The sequence below is a fragment of the Amphibalanus amphitrite genome, unplaced genomic scaffold (genome assembly GCF_019059575.1).
Source record: "Amphibalanus amphitrite isolate SeventyFive unplaced genomic scaffold, NRLGWU_Aamphi_draft 000216F_arrow, whole genome shotgun sequence".
NCBI classification, from domain to species: domain Eukaryota; kingdom Metazoa; phylum Arthropoda; class Thecostraca; order Balanomorpha; family Balanidae; genus Amphibalanus; species Amphibalanus amphitrite.
The window spans coordinates 543,092-564,213 of NW_024881711.1; the positions used below are offsets into that span (position 1 = coordinate 543,092).

Sequence of the window (21,122 nt, forward strand, 5' to 3'; positions counted from 1 at the left end):
ACTCTGGGCCCGCTGGTTTCAGGTGCTGGAATAGATGTTCCCCCACTCGGGGCTCGCTGGTTTTTGGTGCTGGGATAGATGTTGTCCTGCTCGTTGCGTGGAGGTGGCGAAGGGCAGGGGTGGGCCGGAGTCGGAGCTCCGTCCGTCGACTGTCGGGTGGGTCTGTTCGAACTGACCGCACTCGGAGCGCGCTTTGTGAGAGGGGCGGCCGAGATCAATACGGCCGCGCCCGGAGCACGGTCTCGGGCGGGCCGGCGCCCGGGCTGCCTGTGGCCGGAGGATGACCTGTGACCGGTCACTCCGTCTGTGACCCGGGTTGACCTGTGGCCGGGGGCCGCCGTGCTGGAACCCCAGCTCCAGGCAGCCGGTGCCAGCCGTCGGCCCCGGCTGAACCCGTCCGGCGCTCCCGGCTGTTCGCCGGCCATGTTGCGCGGCGGCAATGCCAGACTGGCCGGGCCGCCTATCTGCCGCCTGCGTGAACACTGCAGACTACAAACGACCATCCAGGGAACGCGGGCCAACCACGGCATTCACGAGTCGTGCCACGTTGTCGCTGATGCGAGCGGCTTGACATCTATTTGCGCCGTGCGCTGGAGCTTGTGTGGAATGAAGTGTTTCGCTGAAATGACAGTCGCTCAAACTATAGTCGACGAAACAGATGTCGCTGAAACATAGCTTTCGCTTAAATTGATATAATCGCTATATTTGATAATCGCTCAATTTGATATTTGCTAAGTTGCCAGTCGCTGAAAATGGTTCGCTCAAATGACACTCGCTAAAGTCGCTCGCACCGGTGGAATCTGCCCTCGCTCTTCCGTCAGCGCAGCAGTGGAGTTTTACTGCGCCGATTAGCTCAGCTGAGCTATCAGACGCCGTGTCTCCGGCTGCTGCGACCCGAACGGATCGCGGCAGACGCGCACCTCGGACCGGGCCGGCCGCCTGATCACCTCCGACAGCTCTGTGGCACTCCACTGCTAAATCCGGCCCAATAAAACGGCTGCCAGCGGCCTCCGACCGCGGCCGCGCCACAAGGCCGCGCCGGGCTATCTCGTCCGTCCTCAGAGCGGTGGGGGGGGGGGGGGGGTATCTCATCCGTCCTCAGGGGAATACGTGATTTGAGCCGCTGCAGTCGTCGTTTTTAACACACGCGTGGCTGGGCGCATCAAAGTGTCGCTCATGTGCCGTTCAGGCGCCACCATTTCCGGTTACTCAGTGTTAGCTTTCACAAAGCATCTTAGCTTAACTACTACAACCTAACCTGAGCTGACCTGACCTGACGTGTTTGGTGTCGGCAGATGTGTGACCGGGATCTGACCTGACCTGAACTGACCTGTTTGGTGTCGTCAGATGTGTGACCGGGAACTGAGCTGACCTGACCTGACCTGACCTGTTTGGTGTCGTCAGATGTGTGACCGGGAACTGAGCTGACCTGACCTGACCTGACGTGTTTGGTGTCGGCAGATGTGTGACCGGGAGCTGACCTGACCTGATCTGACCTGTTTGGTGTCGTCAGATGTGTGACCGGGAACTGAGCTGACCTGACCTGACCTGACGTGTTTGGTGTCGTCAGATGTGTGACCGGGAGCTGACCTGACCTGACCTGACCTGTTTGGTGTCGTCAGATGTGTGACCGGGAACTGAGCTGACCTGACCTGAGCTGACCTGACCTGACCTGACCTGACCTGACCTGACCTGGCCTGTATGGTGTCGGCAGATGTGTGACCGGGAGCTGATCTGAGCGGCCACCATGGAGGACGATCTGAGCGTCACCTCCGACGAGCTCATCTTTATCCGGATCTGCGTGCCGGAGCTGAGCGTGGAGAAGTGCCTGCAGTTCTGCCGCTCCGACCTGGTCTGGGACGTGAAGCAGCAGTGTCTGCGCTCGCTGCCCAAGGTGAGTCCGGCCCGGCCCACTTGGCGCGCCCAGCCGCAAACGCAGCCCACATGAAACGTGCTCCACAATGTTAATGTTCGCCGTCAAACGATTTTAATCGCACGCTAATAGTGCTAACGCTGCGATGATGGTTTTTCTCTGGGGCAGACTGATCGCTGGGCCATTTAGGCTAAATGATACAGCACACAATCCATTAAAAAGGCCAGGCGGAATGTCGGTGTACCGTCGATATGCCGCTCGCCAGCACGACAAGCTGTGGACGAGATCTGGCCACAGCGGGGCCGGGCGAGAGCGGCAGGGGCCGACAGCACGCGCCGTGTAGCGGAGGGATAGACGACAGCACGCGCCGTGCAGCGGAGGGACAGAGCGACAGCGCGCGCGCAGCCCCGGGCCGGCCGTACTCACGACGCCGATAGTCCCCGGGCCTGAGCCTCTAAATAGGAGAACTCAGCCGCGCGGACTGAATGCGACCAGTGCAGCGGTCGACGGGTGAGAGAGGGAGAGCTTTCATCCCCGGTGTCCCCGCCGAATGTCTGACACGCTCCGGACGGTATTTATTCGCTAGGGGGATGTGGCCCGAGTACGTCTCGAGCGGCGCAGCAGCTGAAGTGACTGCTCTCTGCAGAGGCAGGTGCACGGTGAGCCGGCGCAGCGCCCCAAACCGACCCGCCGACTGGGCCGATGGCTTCAGATCTCCAGATCGCGCGCGCGACGCTTGGGAATGCCTCGTTTGGGGCGTAATCACGCAGCCTGTGATGTTGTTTGTGGCGCCTGTGTTAGCGCAGGTTACCGCGCTGAGCGCTTGTTGACGCGCGAGTGCCGGTGCCGGCTCGATAGCCGCGCTGTCTCGTTAGTGTGAGGGCGCTGTTTGCAGAGGATGCTGGAGGGCCGCAGCGCGCGTGACCGCTCGTGGCGGCCCGATGTATGCTGGACGGGTCTGACTGCCGAGTGGGAGCGCTGTCATCCGGGCCCGGACTGGCCTACTCAACCTGAACAAACTCATCCCGACCCGGCCCTCCTCGTTAACTCTGTGCTAACGCAAAGTAGAGCGATGCCTTTCCAGACGGTCAGCGCCGTTCGATTCAGCCCAGAGCGACCCACCCCCGGCTGGGCGAGTCCGGACCGGTTCGCTCAGAGTTTGTCTGGTTCATATCTACCGCACAGCTCGCGTGGATCGCCGTATTGGCGAGCTGGCGTCACGTAGCGCCACCCCGAGATCGGGCGCTCCCGGCCGCCGAGTGGCCCCGGCCGCCGAGGTGTCGAGCGTCGCTGTAGGTGGCGCTGTCGACGGACGTGCTTCGCCGCCGCGCCGGTCGGCAGGAGCCCCCACCCCCGCCCCCGTCAGCAGCGGCGCGCCGTGGGGACTGGGGACGTCAGCAGCGCGCCGTGGGGACGTCAGCGGCCAATGGCGGCGGGATACCTTCAATTAAGTGCCGACTTTTGGTCCCATTCTTTCCATGCAACGCCCATAGAGCTAATATTAAAATGCCAAAATCAAAGGGGGGCACGGTGCCCCGGTGCCCTCCCCGTTCCGCCGCCTACGTCAGCGGCGCGCCGTGTTCACTTTCACCGGGCGCGCGCGCAAAAAGCGCCATCTGAGTATAGCGCGCCGCAGCGGCGACCACGAACACGCGGTTTTTCACTTGCCGGTGGCGGCTAGCGGCTGCGGCGCGCTGAATGCCGGACGTCTCTGCCGGCCGGCTGCTCTCGTGTCGCGGCCCGTGCTGGGGTATCCCGGCCGGCAGCTGCCCCGGCTCGCTCCGGCCGTGACACTGACGCACCTGTGCCGTGTCGGGACGCAACGGGGGTGCCCGCGTGGGTATCCTTGCCGGTCCCCGCTCACGGTTCGTCGGAAAGTCATTTAATCTACAAAATAAATGAAATACACCATTCTAAAGGTGACGGTGAGATGATTCCAATGAAGTCGTTTTTATCAAAATCGTTCGTTGCCAAAATCTCTTTTTAAAAAATTGTGATTTTGTAGAAACTGAATAGGGGAGAGCGGGGCAATGGCGGACGGTGGGTAATGCCGGCCACCCATCTCTAGTGAGTACTTTGTCCATCACTAATCAGCTGATGTTGTTTAAATTTCAGTTGCAGCGCCATTCTAGCACGTGGTGAAAGTTTGTCACGGTAGCTCCATTATTTTCATTTTTATAGCGTTAAATGTGTTTTTCGTATCTGATTTTTAATTTTTGTTGCATCTATTTGCTGACTGTGAAATGTGTTAACGCATTTTCAGAAGTGCTGCTTTGCAATGACCTTCAATTAAGCCTTCCTTAGGCGACTGCTGGATGTGAGGCGTTTGCGACGCAATGCCTTTGACTGCTGCCTGCTTTCTTAAAATAAAGCTGACCTCGGGGTTATACCGGACACGTGTCCGGAATGACTCCACGCGGTTTTGTTTGCGACTTCTGTCGTTAAAGCTCAACGTTTCGGGTTGCTGTGTTTACGGCTGTGTTAGTTTGCTTGCTGTTTACGGTTGTGTTAGTTTGCTGCTCTGTTGGCGCCGCGCTGTTGTGTTGCAGCGAGTGCAGTGTTGTGTTGCAGTGCAGTGCACTGTTAACTGCTGAATACAGTTGTCGTTTCTTAATTCTCACTTAAATTTCCATCGAAAGAACGGTTTAAGGATGAATACCAGTGACGATATTTCGACTTTTTGTGCTATTGCACTTAGTGGCCGGCATTACCCCTCGCTTTTTTGCACCTCCATTTTTCACCACATTTTCGCGTAGGCTCTGAATCTGTCATCAGTGATCTGAGATACTAAAACTGGGTGTTATCTGAAAGCCTATTCCTTTGGCTATAACCACAGTCAAAATCACCATAAAATAGCTTCAAATAGCTAAGCTATTGAGCAAAATGCTTATGGTGTCGCCATTGCCCCACTCTCCCCTATTCATTTAGGTATTTAGGGGTACACCTATGTACTTACCGGGCAGTCCCGGACATTTTTGAAAAAAAAACATAAGCCCCGTTTTTCGAGTTTCATTTGAAAGCTGAACGCCAAAATAACAATATCTAGTTAATGAAAAAATGTGCTTAACTACTCATGTACGACTTCCATAACCGACAATAAGGCGCAATCACATAGCTCGGTCCCACGATGGACCAAAGTCATACCACACCCAGGAGCCTGAAATGACCCTTGTCAGTTGTCGACTCGAGTCGTAGATGCGTTGCTCCCGACCCGCCTTACTGACACTGCTATTGACACTGTTTTTGACTTTGTTACCGATACTGACACTGCTGCTGACACTGACACAGCTTATGACACTGCCACTGTTACTGACACGGTTGCTGACAGTGCCGCTGATACTGTTACGCTCACTGACAGCCAGGGGCGGCGCCACGGGTTTTCGATAGGGGGGGACGGGGACCTGCCTGACCGAAAATCCCAAAAGTAGATACTGATCGTGTATGCAAAAAAAAAACGAGGCACGTAACGCCGCGAAACTTGGTAAAGCCCAAAACACATCGAATGGTGCATCCCGTTTCCAAACTTATCCTAGCCCGGCAGTTGCTGGGGTATTTCGCCACCCACCGTTTGCTGGGGGGGGGGGGCGTTAAACGCCCCCAGCCGATATCTCGAGAACCAATAGGCGCAGCGAAACGCACGAGGCGGCAAACGAAAGAACGCGACGAGACGCTTCAGATGAGTACTTTAAAGTTGAATTTTGAGGTCACAGGTCGGGTCAAGGTCAGGTCAAACACCTGAAATCGGGCTTTCAGTAGCATGGATTTGAGGACTTCGTAATGGGCGCCTCTCGTCATAAACTCTGTCAAAACGGTGCACAAGCCATCATATAAGGTCTACAAGAGTGTCAGCTCCATGTAGGGGTCAATCAAACATAGGTCAGGGTCAAGGTCAGGTCAACCGGGTAGGCACATATCCCCGAAAATCAAAACTGATATTCGCAGCCTGTGACACATGTTTTATGGGTAATTTGGGGCGTAGAACACGATGGTGACATTCATTTTATCATATGTGTACGTGTTTGGCTCAAAAAGTTCAATTTAAGAAATGCATGTATCATGGTCGTGAAGTAGTCACGAGAAATTGCCAAGATTCAGTTCAAGATTTTGGAAAATGCGGAACGATAATCAATAATCGAAGATAGCCATCTGATTGTGCATGGTATTTGCAGTCTAATGGCGTTTACGGCATGTCTGTATGTCTATTCTGTGATTTTATATGATTTTTTGAACATATGCCGTTTTTGGTCGAAAACTCAGAAATCATGACGTCACTAAAACCTCGATATCTCAAAAATTTTCCGATCGATTTTTTTGAAACTTTGGCACAATAAACTTCAATTAATTCCCTACAGGTAGCCAAAATTTGGCGCGCCTGCGGTGCGTCGTTTTTATGCTATGGCCCGGCGAAAAAAGTGGGGGCGTTTAACGCCCCCCCCCCCCCCCCAGCAACTCGCGGGCTAGGACACCTAAGAGCGATCACCTTTTCAAGCATAAATCAAAATTTGCAGTCTTGCCAACTCAAAGCTGGTTTCCTACAAGCTGCGAATTACTTAGGTATGATGAGTAGCAGTGCCAACCATTCTTACGTTTCGTACTTTCAAATTTTCAATCTTACGTCTGGTCAGCTTCATGGCTTCACCATCATATACAGTCATGGAGGAAGTCATATGTAGTCATGGAGGAAAAGTGGGAATGTCTTCGGCTCTGACAAGTGCACCAAAACTGCAATATAATTTCAGAATCATGACATCACCACCACCACCTGATCCATATGCAACGGGCAGGGTGCAGCTAATGGCTAGCCGTCAGTGGTCATGTCATCGGTGGTCACTCAAAAGGTCATGCTAGGTCATGGAAGGTCACCAGCCATTATTTGATCACACTTTCTGATGGATTTTACTTACCAAGAGCTTCGCGGGAAAAACGAGCGCATGCATCGTTGAAAAAAAATGAGTGAAAGGGTCTCAGGTCCGGCGACCTCTGCAGGTGAAATGCCCCATGGTAGGATTCCGATTTTCACAGCCGCTGACGTAAGAAGGGGAGTGGGGGGGGGGGGTTGGCTCGATTAGACCCCCAGCCGTTCGGCCGCCGACCGAACTTAGTTTTGCAGAAAAAAAAAACGAGTGCTATCGAACCCCTTGACGAGAGGGAGCCGATACTACCCAATTATAAGGTCTTGGGCTACAGCGTGCTTTTTTTTTGGTCCTGCCTGTGATCTATCCGAACACTTCTTCCCACAAGTGCTGGGGTTAAATGGCATAGATTTCAAATGGTTCCTGTGGTAGAACTGCCATGCTTGAATTCGACTAATTAGGAATGGAAAATATCCATATAGTAGCGGAAATCTATGGAATTTCAGTAAACTTGGTTTTGTCGGCAATGGGGTCTGGCAGTGGGGTGGGGAGGTAATAACCCTGCCTGGCGCCCAAAAAAGGGGGGCACGATCCCCGAGGCCCTGCCGATCACCTTATAACTACAGGCATCACAGCTCCACACCTTTTGCAGATGGCCAGGACCCCCTGCGATACATCACAACAGCAATCTTTATTCAGAACCTGCCTTGATTAACCAACGATGCATTAAATGCGACGGATAACTCTACAATGCATTATTATCAACTATTGAACGGGCCTCGCCGATAGGGGGGTACTGTACCCCCCTAACTTTCGATAGCGGGGGACCTGTCCCCCCCGTCCCCCCCGGTGGCGCCGCCCATGCTGACAGCGGTACTTACTAACCTGTGGCCGCCACGGGCACTGCACCCGTAGCTATACGGTTAGGCAGTGCAGGCACTCCTTCCTGTCTGTGCCTCTCTATACGGCTGGTGGCCACTGTTCTGACCGGCGCGGCGCGCGCGATGGTTCCCGCTGACGCCCGTGCGCTCTGTGTTTCATTGGGCGTGCGGCAGGTGGCCCTCTGGTTCCGGGTATGTGCCGCCCCGCCGTGGGCTGACTGTGAGCTGTCTGTGAGCTGTCTGTGAGCTGTCTGTGAGCTGACTGTGAGCTGTCTGTGAGCTCTGCCACTCAGCTGTCGACTCGCGGACAGCTACTGGGCACGCACGGTCACACATTTTGGTCGCCCGCTTCTCAGCTCTGCACATGAACGGCCCCCGCCGATGGACGTTTGCTGAGGCGGGAGAATACATGTTTGTTTTGTACTCTGATCTGCTTGACATGTCACTGCGCAGTGCGCACCGCAGCCCACCCGCACGATACCCTGGCCGTGTGCCCTGATGTGCCTTGTCGGCCTCTTGGCTATTCTGCTGCTTTTTTCTGCTTTGATTGTCTCAATAGCCAGTGTCCTGTCGATTGTTTTGTGTTGCTTCAGCTGTAAATTACAAATGCACTCTCAAATGCTGGAATGGTGTGGATCAAGATTGTGTGAGAGCCGATTATGAATATAATTATGATACAACGAAATATCAGAAGCGGAACAGCCACATTGCCCACATTTGTACCTATAAAGTGGGGTGATTTCCTCTTCTCGTTCCCTGGCGTCCCGCTTTGTTGCTGCATTGTTTGTGAAATGCTGCACAGTGCACAGAGTGTGAGACCCTCTGGAGGGCGGGTGGGGTGCGGCAGGTCCCCTCGGCGGAGCGCGCTGCACGGGCTGTCCGCAGACCTGGCCCGTGCAGCTCACTGACCCGATGCAGGCCGGCAATGGGAAAGCCGGACGTTTCCGGCCTGTAGGCCGCGGCGCCGGCCGGTAGGGGAAGTTGGGGCAATGCCGGAGTTGGGGCAAAGCCGAAATTCGAGATATTTCGAAAACCGTAAGACATGGATGCCACCTGTCAGTGATGCTCTGAAGCTTAAGTGACTACAATTATCGCATGTTTGTTACGAGTCGTCATTCGGAATACTTCGACTGTGAGGGCGCCAAGAGCGTTTTCAAGGCAGTGTTCGCCACGGGCCGGGCCAGCCCAACGGGCCATGGGCCGGGCTGGGCTACGGGCTGGGCCGGGCCCCCAAATATCATTAGTTAACGGGCTATGGACGGGCCGGGCCAAGAGCTTTGTGCACTATGGGTTTTGCGACTAATGTCAATTTAAGAAAATTTGGAAACTGATGCAAACAAAACCCACTGGGAAAATACAAAAACTAAACCAAATTTAAGCAATGTGAAAGAAAACCTACTTGATATTGAATTTTGGGAATCTTGAGAATTATCCAATATCACATCATGTCACACATAGGAGGGTTTTCATAAAAATTCCGCAACCAAAAAGATCAGAGAATCACTAGCATCATTAGTTAGTTAATAAAAGTTAAAATGTAGTCATCAGAATAACTTACTTAGCACTACAACTCCAAAAACTAAGAAGCCACTCAACAATGATGGGCTACAGGGCTACATTAAGTTTAACACTTATATATGGCGATAGTGAGACAATTCCAACACAGTCTTTTTTCCTTCACCGACGGCTTTTTAACGAACAGAACCTTAAAAGGATACTCACAAAACACACTGTAAGTAACGAGGAACTCTACAGAGTATTTCGCGATGAAAGCTTCTTTAAATATCCATAAATTTGTCAAAATAAATCACAACGAACCATTTGCAATCATGGCGGCGGCGCTATGTTTATGTGGCGGCATCTAGGTAGTATACACAACAGTATATCAAATAAATACGTTTTTAAAGTAAGTATCAAGGTGAAAACAAAATTGAACAAATAAAAAATAAAACCTAAATCACGAAGTCTGAAAACTCGAACGAAAAACAAAACAAAAACTTGATCATATATGTTTTATTATACAATTTGTTAAAATCGCTACCTGCCGCAGCTGCGACAATCAAGAAGTGTTCGCTCATTTTCGATTGATGATGATGATGCGTAAAAGTCGCAAAAGTACCCAATGAAATTTCAAGCTTACCATGTTTTCTGCTTACGCTGCTAGCGATATCCATATCTTGAAAAGAGCCTAACATAAAATAGCAAGGAAAGTAGCAGATAGTTGTCCACAGAGATTCGGTTGACACGTGGGCATGAATTGAAAATATATTAAGTCAGTTTTGCTGATAAATGGATGGATTTTCTCTTTTTTTTTGGAAGACAGTGCTAAAGTTGGTGTCACCTATTTTGTATGTTTTCTCAGGCTTTTGATATTGCAGCATCTATGGAGTGAATTTAACAGCAAGGTCAATCCCAGACAGATTCATCAATTCCCATAAGTCAAGCTTTTTTCTGCTGGTAAGTGCTGGGAAGTATAGAGTATGTTGCAAATACTTCCTTCAAGTATGCATTAGAGTCACCAATTATGAATGATAATGTTCACACACATCAGCTTGCAAGATAACTTTACTCATAGAATGTAGTTAATATAATCATGTAAACTTTTTATAGGTGTGTAATCATGACCTAATTGACTGAGGTGCTTGCTGTTACTGTTAAAATTTGTGCCATAGGTGCTTGAAATGATTATATTCATTGAAAAGAAGGGGGTCATGATTGCCATGTCAATATTCATGCAATTTGAATTGTTCTCAAAATAGTGTAATCAATCATGCTTATTATAGCAATAGACTAAGACAATAACTAGATTGCTATTTTTGACGGGCCGGGCCGGGCTGGGCTTGGAATATTTGCCAAGAGTGGGCTACGGGCTGGGCCGGGCTCTGAACCCATGGGCCCGGGCCGGGCTGGGCTGGGGATTTTGGGGCCCGTGGCGAACACTGTTTCAAGGTACGTTTCCCTTGTACTACATGCGCCTTTGAAGCTGCATTTTTTACTCATTATGCTACCGTTTGTCTGGCCAATTCGGTCAAGTAATCTTTAGCATGTCTTTGCATAAGTGTGCTGCCTATTTGAAATTTATACAGCACGTTGAAAAGTTATGGGCCTGCAAATGAAAGTATGGCTGGCTGGGGTAATGCCGAAAACGTGCGATTACGCACGTGTTAAAAGCACGCTACGTGGACTTTACTGCTGTAGAATAGCAACGCGTATTTTTAGTCACACAAATTACACTTTCAACCGACACAACGGCCTGTTACCTATACCTAAGGAATGATTTACCTGGCATTTTCTTATTATATCACACAATTATAACTTCCAGTGTGCACCGCGTCCTCAAGCTCTTGAAACGTGTGTCAACTTTGATGAATTCTGGATAAAGTTTGAGATAAAATGGCAAAACATCAATGTCGGCATTCCCCGTAGATCATTTCTCCCATTTTCGGCTTTCCCCGCAGTCCGGGGCAACGCCGAAAAAGTCACTTCTTTGATATTTTTAGTTTGTGCGCTTAACGGTATGCGAATTCATCAAATGCGCCTGGTATGTTTGAAAGGCAAAAGACTGGCCTCTCGAATGACGCCAACAAGAATAGCGTATGTTGTTTACCTTGCGTGCTACGGGCGTCAGAAAAAAAGTCTTCGGCGTTCCCCCAACTTCCCCTAACGGTTGCTGGAGTTCAGTGGGCGTTCGATCACAATATTTCACCGGGCGGCCGACCCACGCGTACGGCGCCGGGCCGCCGGGCCGGGCCTGCTCCCAGGCCAGTCCACACGCTGGGCGCGGCAGACGGAGGTGCGCCGCGCGTACCATCGGCTGCGTACCATCACTCGGCGCGGTGGCTCATCAGCTGGCTCATCAGCGGGGGACGGTCGGAGCCGATTGTCGGCGGCGCCGTCCGGCCGGCCGACCAGCCCGCGCAGTCGGCCGGGCCATCGCGCGGTCAGCAGTCAGCACGTCCAGGCGCGCCCTGGGAACCAACTCCACAGCACCAGTGGCTATCGGCTGGTGCGCCCTGGGAACTCCATCGCTGAGCCCCTCCATGGTGGATGGTGGATGGAGCGTGTTTGAGCCATGAGGTGCCCACAGTGTGTCCTTCCTGACGCGCGTGTCCGTGCCATTAGGTACTGGTTGTCGCTTTGGCGGCTCTAAAAGTTCCCTTCTCTGATGAATAAATCAGAATATGTCAGAGTAAGCTCCGTGCTCCCCGTCTATCGAGATACATCAGGCTGATGTCCTGTTCAGCCCTGCGGCTCACGAAGCTCCGAACTGGGGATCCCAACTGGTTAAATGGCCTCAATGTTTACAACTGGATTGCTGCTCATGCACCGGCAGCGGCTGGTGTGGGTGTGTGTACATAGACTGCACGCGCGGCGCTCCACTGAGTGTCATCCCGGCTCCATAATATCAGCGGCCGGCGCGCAGTGCAGCATCGGCCCCGCCGTGTGAGGGCAGTGTGTCCCGCCGTGTGAGGGCAGTGGTGTCCCGGCCGTGTGAGGGCAGTGTGGCCCGCCGTGTGAGGGCAGTGTGGCCCGGCCGTGTGAGGGCAGTGTGACCCGCCGTGTGAGGGCAGTGTGTCCCGCCGTGTGCGGACAGTGGAAGCCCGCCGTGTTAGGGCAGTGTGTCCCGCCGTGTGAGGGCAGTGTGTCCCGCCGTGTTAGGGCAGTGTGTCCCGCCGTGTGAGGGCAATGTGTCTCGCCGTGTGAGGGCAGTGTGTCCCGCCGTGTGCGGACAGTGTGTCCCGCCGTGTGCGGGTGGTGTGTCCCGCCGTGTGCGGACAGTGTGTCCCGCCGTGTGAGGGCAGTGTGTCCCGCCGTGTGCAGTGAGTCCCGCCATGTGCGGGTGGTGTGTCCCGCCGTGTGCGGACAGTGTGTCCCGCCGTGTGCGGGTGGTGTGTCCCGCCGTGTGAGGGCAGTGTGTCCCGCCGTGTGCGGACAGTGTGTCCCGCCGTGTGTGGGTGGTGTGTCCCGCCGTGGGCGGACAGTGTGTCCCGCCGTGTGTGGGTGGTGTGTCCCGCCGTGTGCGGACAGTGTGTCCCGCCGTGTGTGGACAGTGTGTCCCGCCGTGTGCGGGTGGTGTGTCCCGCCGTGTGAGAGCAGTGTGTCCCGCCGTGTGAGGGCAGTGTGTCCCGCCGTGTGCGGGTGGTGTGTCCCGCCGTGTGAGGGTGGTGTGTCCCGCCGTGTGTGGGCAGTGTGTCCCGCCGTGTGCGGGTGGTGTGTCCCGCCGTGTTAGGGCAGTGTGACCTGGGTGACGGGTAGTGCCGCCTCCCGTGTGTCGCCGCCGCCGGTGATCATTGATGGCCTGTCTCCTATATGGAGAAAGCCGACCCGCTGTCTCAACACAATGTCATCAACAGTGGCAGCCAACTGCGGGCGTCACGGCGGTGATGGCGTCACGGCGGTGACGATGAGGCTGCAGTGACGGCGGCTCGGCGCCGGTGACTGGTGGCGCGGCTGCCACGCACCGCCAGTGGGGCGCGGTGACATGTTGGACACACCGAGCGGGTGAAGGGGCTAATGATTATCAGTCGGTAACAGTTGGAAGTCATGGTGGTTCGTTTGTGAAGTCGGTTTGAAGTCCCGCGTATGGATCTGCGGGCAGCGGATGCGAGCTGTAGCGGACACGGTGCGATACGGTGTGACCGACCACTGCGGTGTCGCGGCGGAACGGACGACTGAGGTCGTGGCCAGCGGCTGGGCGAGTGCACGCAGCCGGCAGCTCGACTGCAGCACCGCACCGCGGCGGTCCGCGCGCCGTGGCTCCCCGAGCCCAGCTCGGCGGCCGGTCGGAGGTCGACCCGGCGCTTGATTGCCGGCGAATGGCGCTGGCGTGCAGTCTGTTGAAACTGGACGAGGTCAGCCGCGTGGAAATGCCCAAAGTCCTAAATCCTCATCCTCATCCCTCGTTAGAGGGGATTTGACCCATGCAAACAGCGCACCCGTATCCTGGACACTGTCAGCATTTTATATTACAATGAGGCGGCGTCAAAAGCTTTGGCTGAGAAAAAAATGCCACTATGTGAGTGCCGTAAGCACATTCTCAAGAACAGAACACTTGAACATTAGTCTTTCTTTACGCATGACACATTGCTCTTTTTTCGTTCGTAGGTACCGAATAATTTTCGCTGATGACGTATCTTTTGCATCTTGTTAATTTATGCACACGTGGCACACATTCGAATCGTATTGATGGAGTGTGTTAAGGCATTTCTGGGAGCCATTTCCAGAGCGCGATTATTGTCGAGCTGCGGGTTTAGGGGCACCGCTGGGCGCTGGCTGAGCCGCCACGCCGTCCGCAGCTGCGCCGGCACCTCGGCCCTCCTCATAATCAGACAAAGCTTTATTGGAAAATGTTCATAATCACGTGGCGGAATCTGCGCCATTTGTGCCGCACATATGAGAGAATGTGCGCCAGTTCCGCCAGACGACTGCGGCGGAAACTGCGCCACGTTTGGCGAGCCTGGTGACGCCATCGATTTTCTGCGGGGCTGGCTGGCAGTGGGGACGGCGCGGACGGTGGTCGCGGGCCGGAGATGTCGGCTGGCGCCGAAGTTACTGGGATCAGATCAGCGCCGAGATCTGGCCTTGTTTGGGTCGCGGTTACCCAATGCTGAGCGGCTAGCGCAGCCGGCGCCCGCTGCCGGCTGTTGGGGTGAGGTGGAGTGGAGCTCGGCGGCAGAACAGGGCGCGGTCGGCCGCCTCCGCTAATGGCGCCGTGCGAGTCCCAGGGAGCTGATGTTTACGAGCTATGCTGCCGAGTGATTTTGTCATCTGTCGTAAACACCGCCGATCGGCTGACTTACGATTCCGCTGAACCAGTCGGCGTGAGCGCGGACAAACACTGCAGCGTCTGAGCCCGCGGCTTTGAGCTGAGCCGGCGGCTGTGTGAAGAAGAAGCCATGTCCGGGTGCGTGCAACTCCCTGTCCCGACGTCCAGGGAGCCTCGAGCACTCTCGTGTCGGGCTGTGGCCGCACACCAGGCGATTAACATTATATATGTCAACGTACCAGCCCACCGCTAAAGTAATGTAGGGTTTTACCAATCTCAACGGTTGGCTTTGACTGGCGATTGTTTAATACCGAGTGATCGAAAAGAAGTTGTCAATAGCTAAAGTTGCAGCTGCAAGGGTGACGATACATATAAGCTACATTCAAAGTTTCATTGTAGTCTGGCTAATCGTTCCTAAGCTTCAGAAGCAGAACATACCCATGACTGAAACCCCACATTGCTTCTGCTGTGGACTGTACCAGCCCAGCCGCCACTGTTGTGGCTAAGACTGGATGTCCTGGTCTCTGCCCATCGCTGCATGTTTGCGTTGCCCCGACAAGGGACGCGACACGAGCACGGTCCAGCCACATGCCTCGGGAGAGCACGGCGGGCTGAGACTGGCTGGCTCCCGTCCCCGACCGTGTCTGCGCGCCCACTGACGCCGCCTTCTTTCAGGAGCTGAAGGAGAGCTTCAACTACGGCCTCTTCTACCCGCCCCAGAATGGCAAGGCGGGCAAGTTCCTGGACGAGGCGCGCCCGATCGCCGACTACCCGTTCGCCGAGCCGGTGGGCTGTCTGGAGGTGAGTCGCTCCCGTCCCACCGGGCGGTCGGCACGGACCACCTGTCGCTGGTTCTGCCACTGGCGCTGACTGGCCGGGTCGTCCGCTCCCTTCCCGCGTGTGTTCAGGTCACGGCGGCCCGCCACCGCTCTCAGTGCGGTGTCTGGCGGCCGGTCTGCCCGCAGGCCCGCTGCCAGAGCTGACAGTAAGTACGAGAGACATGGCGTCTAGCGAGGCCACAAGACGCCCAGGGCCCAGCGCAGCCGCTGGAGGTTGGTCAACAGACGAATGGCCCGCGGGACACAAATCCCCGGGCCGAGGCTGGCCGAGGTCGAGGACAGGCTGTACGCAACCTTGTTGCGATATTTGAGCAGAGCTTAACAGTTCATGGATGCGAAATGCACGTTGCTGATGCTGCGACTGTTTCGGCGTCCCAAATCAGTAGTGCGTCGTAAAAATTCGACCAGAACCCTTGCACAGCGTTGTGCAACGTTTTCTGTAGTACTCAGCCAGCTGCAGGACATTGAGACACTCGTTGTTTGTAATGACCCAGTCATTATGTTTGCGGGTCAAAAGCCCGGTTTCAGTGAGGTGTTTTGCAAGGCCCTCATAGCCTTCTGGGATCTTTGGCCACCGCCAGCGCGGCACCAGAACCCTGACGACTGTGTGATAACATTTACATGGCGTGCGTGATATGACATGCGTTGGTCTAAATTGAACCCCGATGAACCCTGTTACTGGTGGGCTGGTGGTGGTGGTGGTGGTGGTGGTGGGGGTGATTCGGCCCCCTTGCTATCTCGAAAACTAATTGTCCCATCTTAACCCGGCAGTTGCTGGGGTATTTCGCCACCCACCGTTTGCTGGGGGGGGAGGGCGTTAAACGCCCCCAGCCGATAACTCGAGAACCAATAGGCGCAGCGAAACGCACGAGGCGGCAAACGAAAGAGCGCGACGAGACGCTTCAGATGAGTACTTTAAAGTTGAGTTTTGAGGTCACAGGTCGGGTCAAGGTCAGGTCAAACACCTGAAATCGGCCTTTCAGTAGCATGGACTTCAGGACTTCGCAATGGGCGCCTCTCGTCATAAACTCTGTCAAAATGGTGCACAATCCATCGTATAAGGCCTACAAGAGTGTCGGCTCCATGTAGGGGTCAGTCAAGCATAGGTCAGGGTCAAGGTCAGGTCAACCGGGTAGGCACATATCCCCGAAAATCAAAACTGATATTCGCAGCCCGTGACACATGTTTTATGGGTAATTTGGGGCGTTGAACACGATGGTGACATTCATTTTATCATATGTGTACGTATTTGGCTAAAAATGTTTAATTCAAGAAATGCATGTATCATAGTCGTGAAGTAGTCACGAGAAATTGTCAAGATTCAGTTCAAGATTTTGGAAAATGCGGAACGATAATCAATAATCGAAGATAGCCATTTGATTGTTCATGGTATTTGCAGTCTAATGGCGTTTACGGCATGTCTGTATGTCTATTCTGTGATTTTATATGATTTTTTGAACATATGCCGTTTTTGGTCGAAAACTCAGAAATCATGACGTCACCAAAACCTCGATATCTCAAAAATTTGAGATATCTCAACCAAACAGCCTGGTCTGTTGATCTGTAGATGGTTCTCTTTCGCCTATGTGTTTTCTGCTGAGTGCTGATGTTTTCTGTTCTGGGTGATGTTTTTAACTGCCGAAGAAGTCAGACGGCATTCTTTCCTTTTGGTTGGCTATTTTTCGCTCAGCTCCGAATTCTCTAATTGGAATACATTACGCAGGTGTGAAATTAACTCCTCTTGGTTAATGCAAGCGTCACGCAATATTGCCACAGCTCATAACTCATTAGTTTTTCCCCGGCCTTCGCCGGAACAGATGCACAAGGCTGCGGCTGGTGGTTTTGCCAGTGTGCGATGTCAGGCACTGAGCTCCAGCAGGGGCCGGTTTTGTTCGCGGATCCGCTGCAGCCGTAAATGCCACCGGCTGCCTCTGGATGGCGCTGGGCGCGGCGAACTGCGCCACCGGCGGCCGGCGGGACATGCAGTGGCCGGGTCCCGCGGCGCCGAGCTCCCCGGCCGCGGCGGGTCCCGGGTCCCGCGGTGCCGAGCTGCCCGGCCGCGGCCCACCCTCAAGGCTGGGAAAGGAGCGGCCGCGGTCGCCGGCGCCAGCTGGCCGAGTCGCCGCTGACCGCCACCGCAGAGCTGGGTCAAGGCGAGCGCTGGCCGGCCGCTGCAGCCGGCCACCGAGGTGACTGACGCTGCTTATCCCCGGGCCGGACCAAGCATCCAGCCGGCGGCGGCGGCGGCGGCCACTGGCCTGCAGCCACTGCGTGCCGGCCACTCGGCACTTGGCCTTTACCTCCCACTTTGTGCAGCGCGCGGCGTCTCTGTGCCGAGCGCGGAGGATGCGCCGCCGCCACCGGCCCGGGGCTCGACCAGCCGGCTCCGTGCCGTCCCGCGCACCGGACCGCCGTGGCAGGGCCGGGCCGTGCAGCACTGCGCCGGCAGCGCCGCCGGCCCAGAGCGGGCGCCATTGACATGGCCGGCTGTCTCGGGAACCGGTCCGTGTGCCGACCCGTCCGCCCGGCTCGGCACTTTAACGGTGACGTCACCTGACGGCCTGTCGTCAGCAGCAGCGGCGCCGCTGTGCGAGCGGAGAGGGTGGCGGCGCGGCCGGCTCGGAGCGCCCAGTGCAGCGGTGGCGGCAGCGGCCGGCTCGGAGCGCCCAGCGGTGGCGGCGCGGCAGTCCCAGTCGGCAGCGTCCAGCAGCGGCACGGCAGAGCAGCGCTGGCGTCGTCGGCAGCCTGTTTGTGTGCAGCGCCAGCGCCGGCTTTTTTGCGCGCGCTCAAGGCGAACGGGCAGCGTCCAGCGGCGGGCGGCGCTGCGGGCGGCGGCTGGTCAGTGGCGGGCGTCGCTGCCGGTCGGCGGCTGGCCAGTGCTGGCCAGTGCCGGTCGGCGGCTGGTCAGTGCTGGCCAGTGCCGGTCGGCGCCGGGTTGTGCCGGCCGCTGCGGGAATCAGAACAGTCGGCGCCACCAGCCGCGAGCGGTGTCAGCGCGCCACGGCGGCTGGAGACAGCCAACAGTGAAACAGTGCCACTAAAAGTGTGCTAGGATATGTTTTAGGCCTGAAGATGCTGTGAACGCCGCTGGCAGCCATTGTGGCAGCACGCTGCTCTCACCGGTGTGGAGCGATTCGTGTGACCGGCTGAGGTGCCCGGTGGTGTTTCGTGTGACCGGGCTGAGGTGCCCGGTGGTGTTTGGTGTGACCGGCTCTAAGGCGACTACCGGGAGGTGATCGGCCACCGTGCGCAGCGCTCAGTCCGCCGCTCACCATGCTCTCGGTGGGAGAGGAGTCGTGGCGCCGCCAGCCGTGCCGCCGCCGGGCGCAGCGGGTCGCCTCGTGCCGGGAGGGCGCCGGCCGCGGCCAGCAACGCGTCTCCTGGCAGGACGAGGTGGAGCGCGTCTCCTGGTGGCAGGACGAGGTGGGCCGGCAGACGCCGCCCAACCGACTGCAGCGCTCCCACTCGGTGGCCACCATGACCGACGTCGTGGTAAGTCTCCCGCGAGGAACAGCCGTGCAGCAGCTCACGGCGCGCGGCAGTGAGATCGGCTCCCAAAACGACCTCACTTCCTTCACCCACGCGATTTACCTAAGGCTTGCTGTGAACTCTGGGCGTATTTTGGAGCTGACCGTATCGGAAATTAGTGGCTGTTTTGAAGCTGGTCCGGCGCTCTGCAATGCATCGCATTCCCGATCAAAGTGAGGCGTATCGCTTTTATGGCGACCCGTGGCCCCCGTGCGGCACTCTGCTCGTTTTTGCTCGTTTGCCGGCCGGTCGCACGACGTTTGCTAAGTGTCCCCACATCAGCACAGACGCGCCGCGCCGCGCCGGTGCGTGGCTTTGTGTCGGCGCTGCGCTGGTCTGATGGACACCAAAGCCTGGTGGTGGCAGGGGCCGTGGAATGCCTGCCGGCCGGCCGACTGCAGGCCCGCTCTACTGTGCACGGCCGCCGCTCACCGCTGTGTGGCGTGCAGTAGGCCCGCCTGCTGTGCACCGCCCGCGCCCCACACCGACTCCCGGGACCGGGCCGGCGGGGCAGCACTGCTGGCCGGCGGCCGACCCTCTCGGGCCGCGACCGGCACAGCGCACCGTCCGCAGCGGCAGCTCATATCCGCACTCAGGTTCGCGGGCCCCGCACCTGTCTCAGTTTCTGTCCAGTAGGTAGCTGCCCGGAGTGCCGGCGCCCCCCGCTCGGGGCGCGGGTGGCTGCTCTGACGTGTCGGCTGGCTCCGCCGAGCCGGTGACCTCACCGGGCCGGGCCGCGGCTCAGCCGGGCCCGGCGGGGACCGGTCTGATGCGGCGTCCATGTCGGGTCCGGCGCCCTGGACCGATCGGTGATCATCTGATCAGTCGGCGGCCCTCCAGCGGTACCTGCTCCCACAGAGACCGGTGTGTGCGGGGCGGTCTCACAGGGAGCCGTGTGCAGTGTGCCGTGTGGTCTCACAGGGAGCCGTGTGCAGTGTGGTCTCACAGGGAGCCGTGCGCAGTGTGGTCTCACAGGGAGCCGTGCGCAGTGTGGTCTCACAGGGACCGGCATCGACTGACGGCACCTCACCGCTCTGTGACTGTGGGATGGCTGTCAGCTGCCGTCCCGGGTCGGCCTGGCCTCTAAGCCCGGCATCTGGCCTCACACTGGCCCCACACTGGCCTCACACTGGCCTCACACTGGCCTCAGACTGGCCTCAGACTGACCGCACACTGGCCTCACAACTCTTACTGGCCTCAGACTGACCGCACACTGGCCCCACACTGGCCTCAGACTGGCCTCAGATTGATCGCACACTGATCGCACATGAGTGGAGCCTGCGCAGGCCATTATCTGCGGGGACGTCTCGTGTGTAAAAAGACGGCGGGGAGATCAGTACTGGGTACATCGCGGGACATCGGAATGACGTGTCTCATCGGGAATCTGCGAGCAGCCTGTAAAAGGCAGCTGAAATGTTATGCTGGTGCTCTGGGAATGACTCGACACAGAGAACGGGTTGGCTATGGATGTCGGAGGGAGCTCAGTGTTCGGTCGTTCAATATTCAGTGCCGCTGCTGCCAAGGCGACTGTGAGCGGACGTTGCCGGAGGTGTCCCCGGCGCTGCATTCACTCGCGGGCGGCCCCGACTGCCGACGGCCGGCTCAGTATTCCTCGAACCGGACAGAGCGGCCGCTGCTCCGGTCGTCAGGTGATGGCTGGGCTGCAGGCAGCCTGTGTCTGTCAACGGTGGCCTCGCCGGCGACCTCTGCAGGACGGACCCATTCCGGTGTGCCGGTACGGTGGACGCGTGATGGATCGGTCACGGTGGCGTCAGTGGCGCCACGGCCGGCGCTGGGTCCGCTCCGGCGCAGTGTACGGACTAGAGATGTCAATCGGATACCAACATTTTGGTATACCGATACCAAACCGATACCAACTTTGGTATTTGGTATTTCAATCCTTCTATATTTGGTATTTTGTTGGTATTATGAACCCTCACTAATATATAAGAGGCTGATAAATTGGTATACCTAAATTTGGTATTTGCCTCATGTTCCTAGGTTGGTTCGGTTTCGGTATTTCCTCACGGTTTTGGTTGGTATTTGGTTTGGTATCGGTATTCCGATTTTCTATAATTGACATCACTAGTACGGACAGAGCTGTCCGTACAGAACGGCCAGTCACTGCAGGTGCTCCCCCCCCCCCGCCCGTCTGCTGACGTGAGACGGCCCCGTTCTCCGGCCGGCCTTCCATCGGCCTGCCGTCTCGGACGGACGGTACTGGATGGTGCCCGGCGCACGAACGGGAGCTCTGCTGGGAGCCGGCGCGGCCAGACCCGATGCACTGCTGGGAGGTGCCGAGTTGGTTGCTGTCCAGCGTGAGGCCGCTACCCGTGCGCAGGAGCGGCACCCACCGCCGGGCCACCGGTCACCGGGCAGAGC

The 21,122-nt window shown here is 56.5% G+C and overlaps 1 protein-coding gene across 3 annotated transcripts in view; it reads left to right on the top strand.

The window, feature by feature from the left end:
• The window catches only part of LOC122385384 (SH3 and multiple ankyrin repeat domains protein 3-like), a 114,806-nt gene that overhangs the window by 68,487 nt on the left and 25,197 nt on the right, over positions 1 to 21,122 (top strand). For 2 of the 3 annotated variants that reach the window (XM_043373616.1, XM_043373617.1), the window contains exons 3-4: positions 1,715 to 1,894; positions 15,049 to 15,174. In XM_043373616.1, the coding sequence (XP_043229551.1) occupies positions 1,748 to 1,894; positions 15,049 to 15,174 (273 nt within the window). In that variant the 5' untranslated portion in view covers positions 1,715 to 1,747. Of the gene's footprint in view, positions 1 to 1,714; positions 1,895 to 15,048; positions 15,175 to 18,132; positions 18,705 to 21,122 lie in introns of those variants that run through there. The other variant, XM_043373618.1, reaches the window with a different exon arrangement.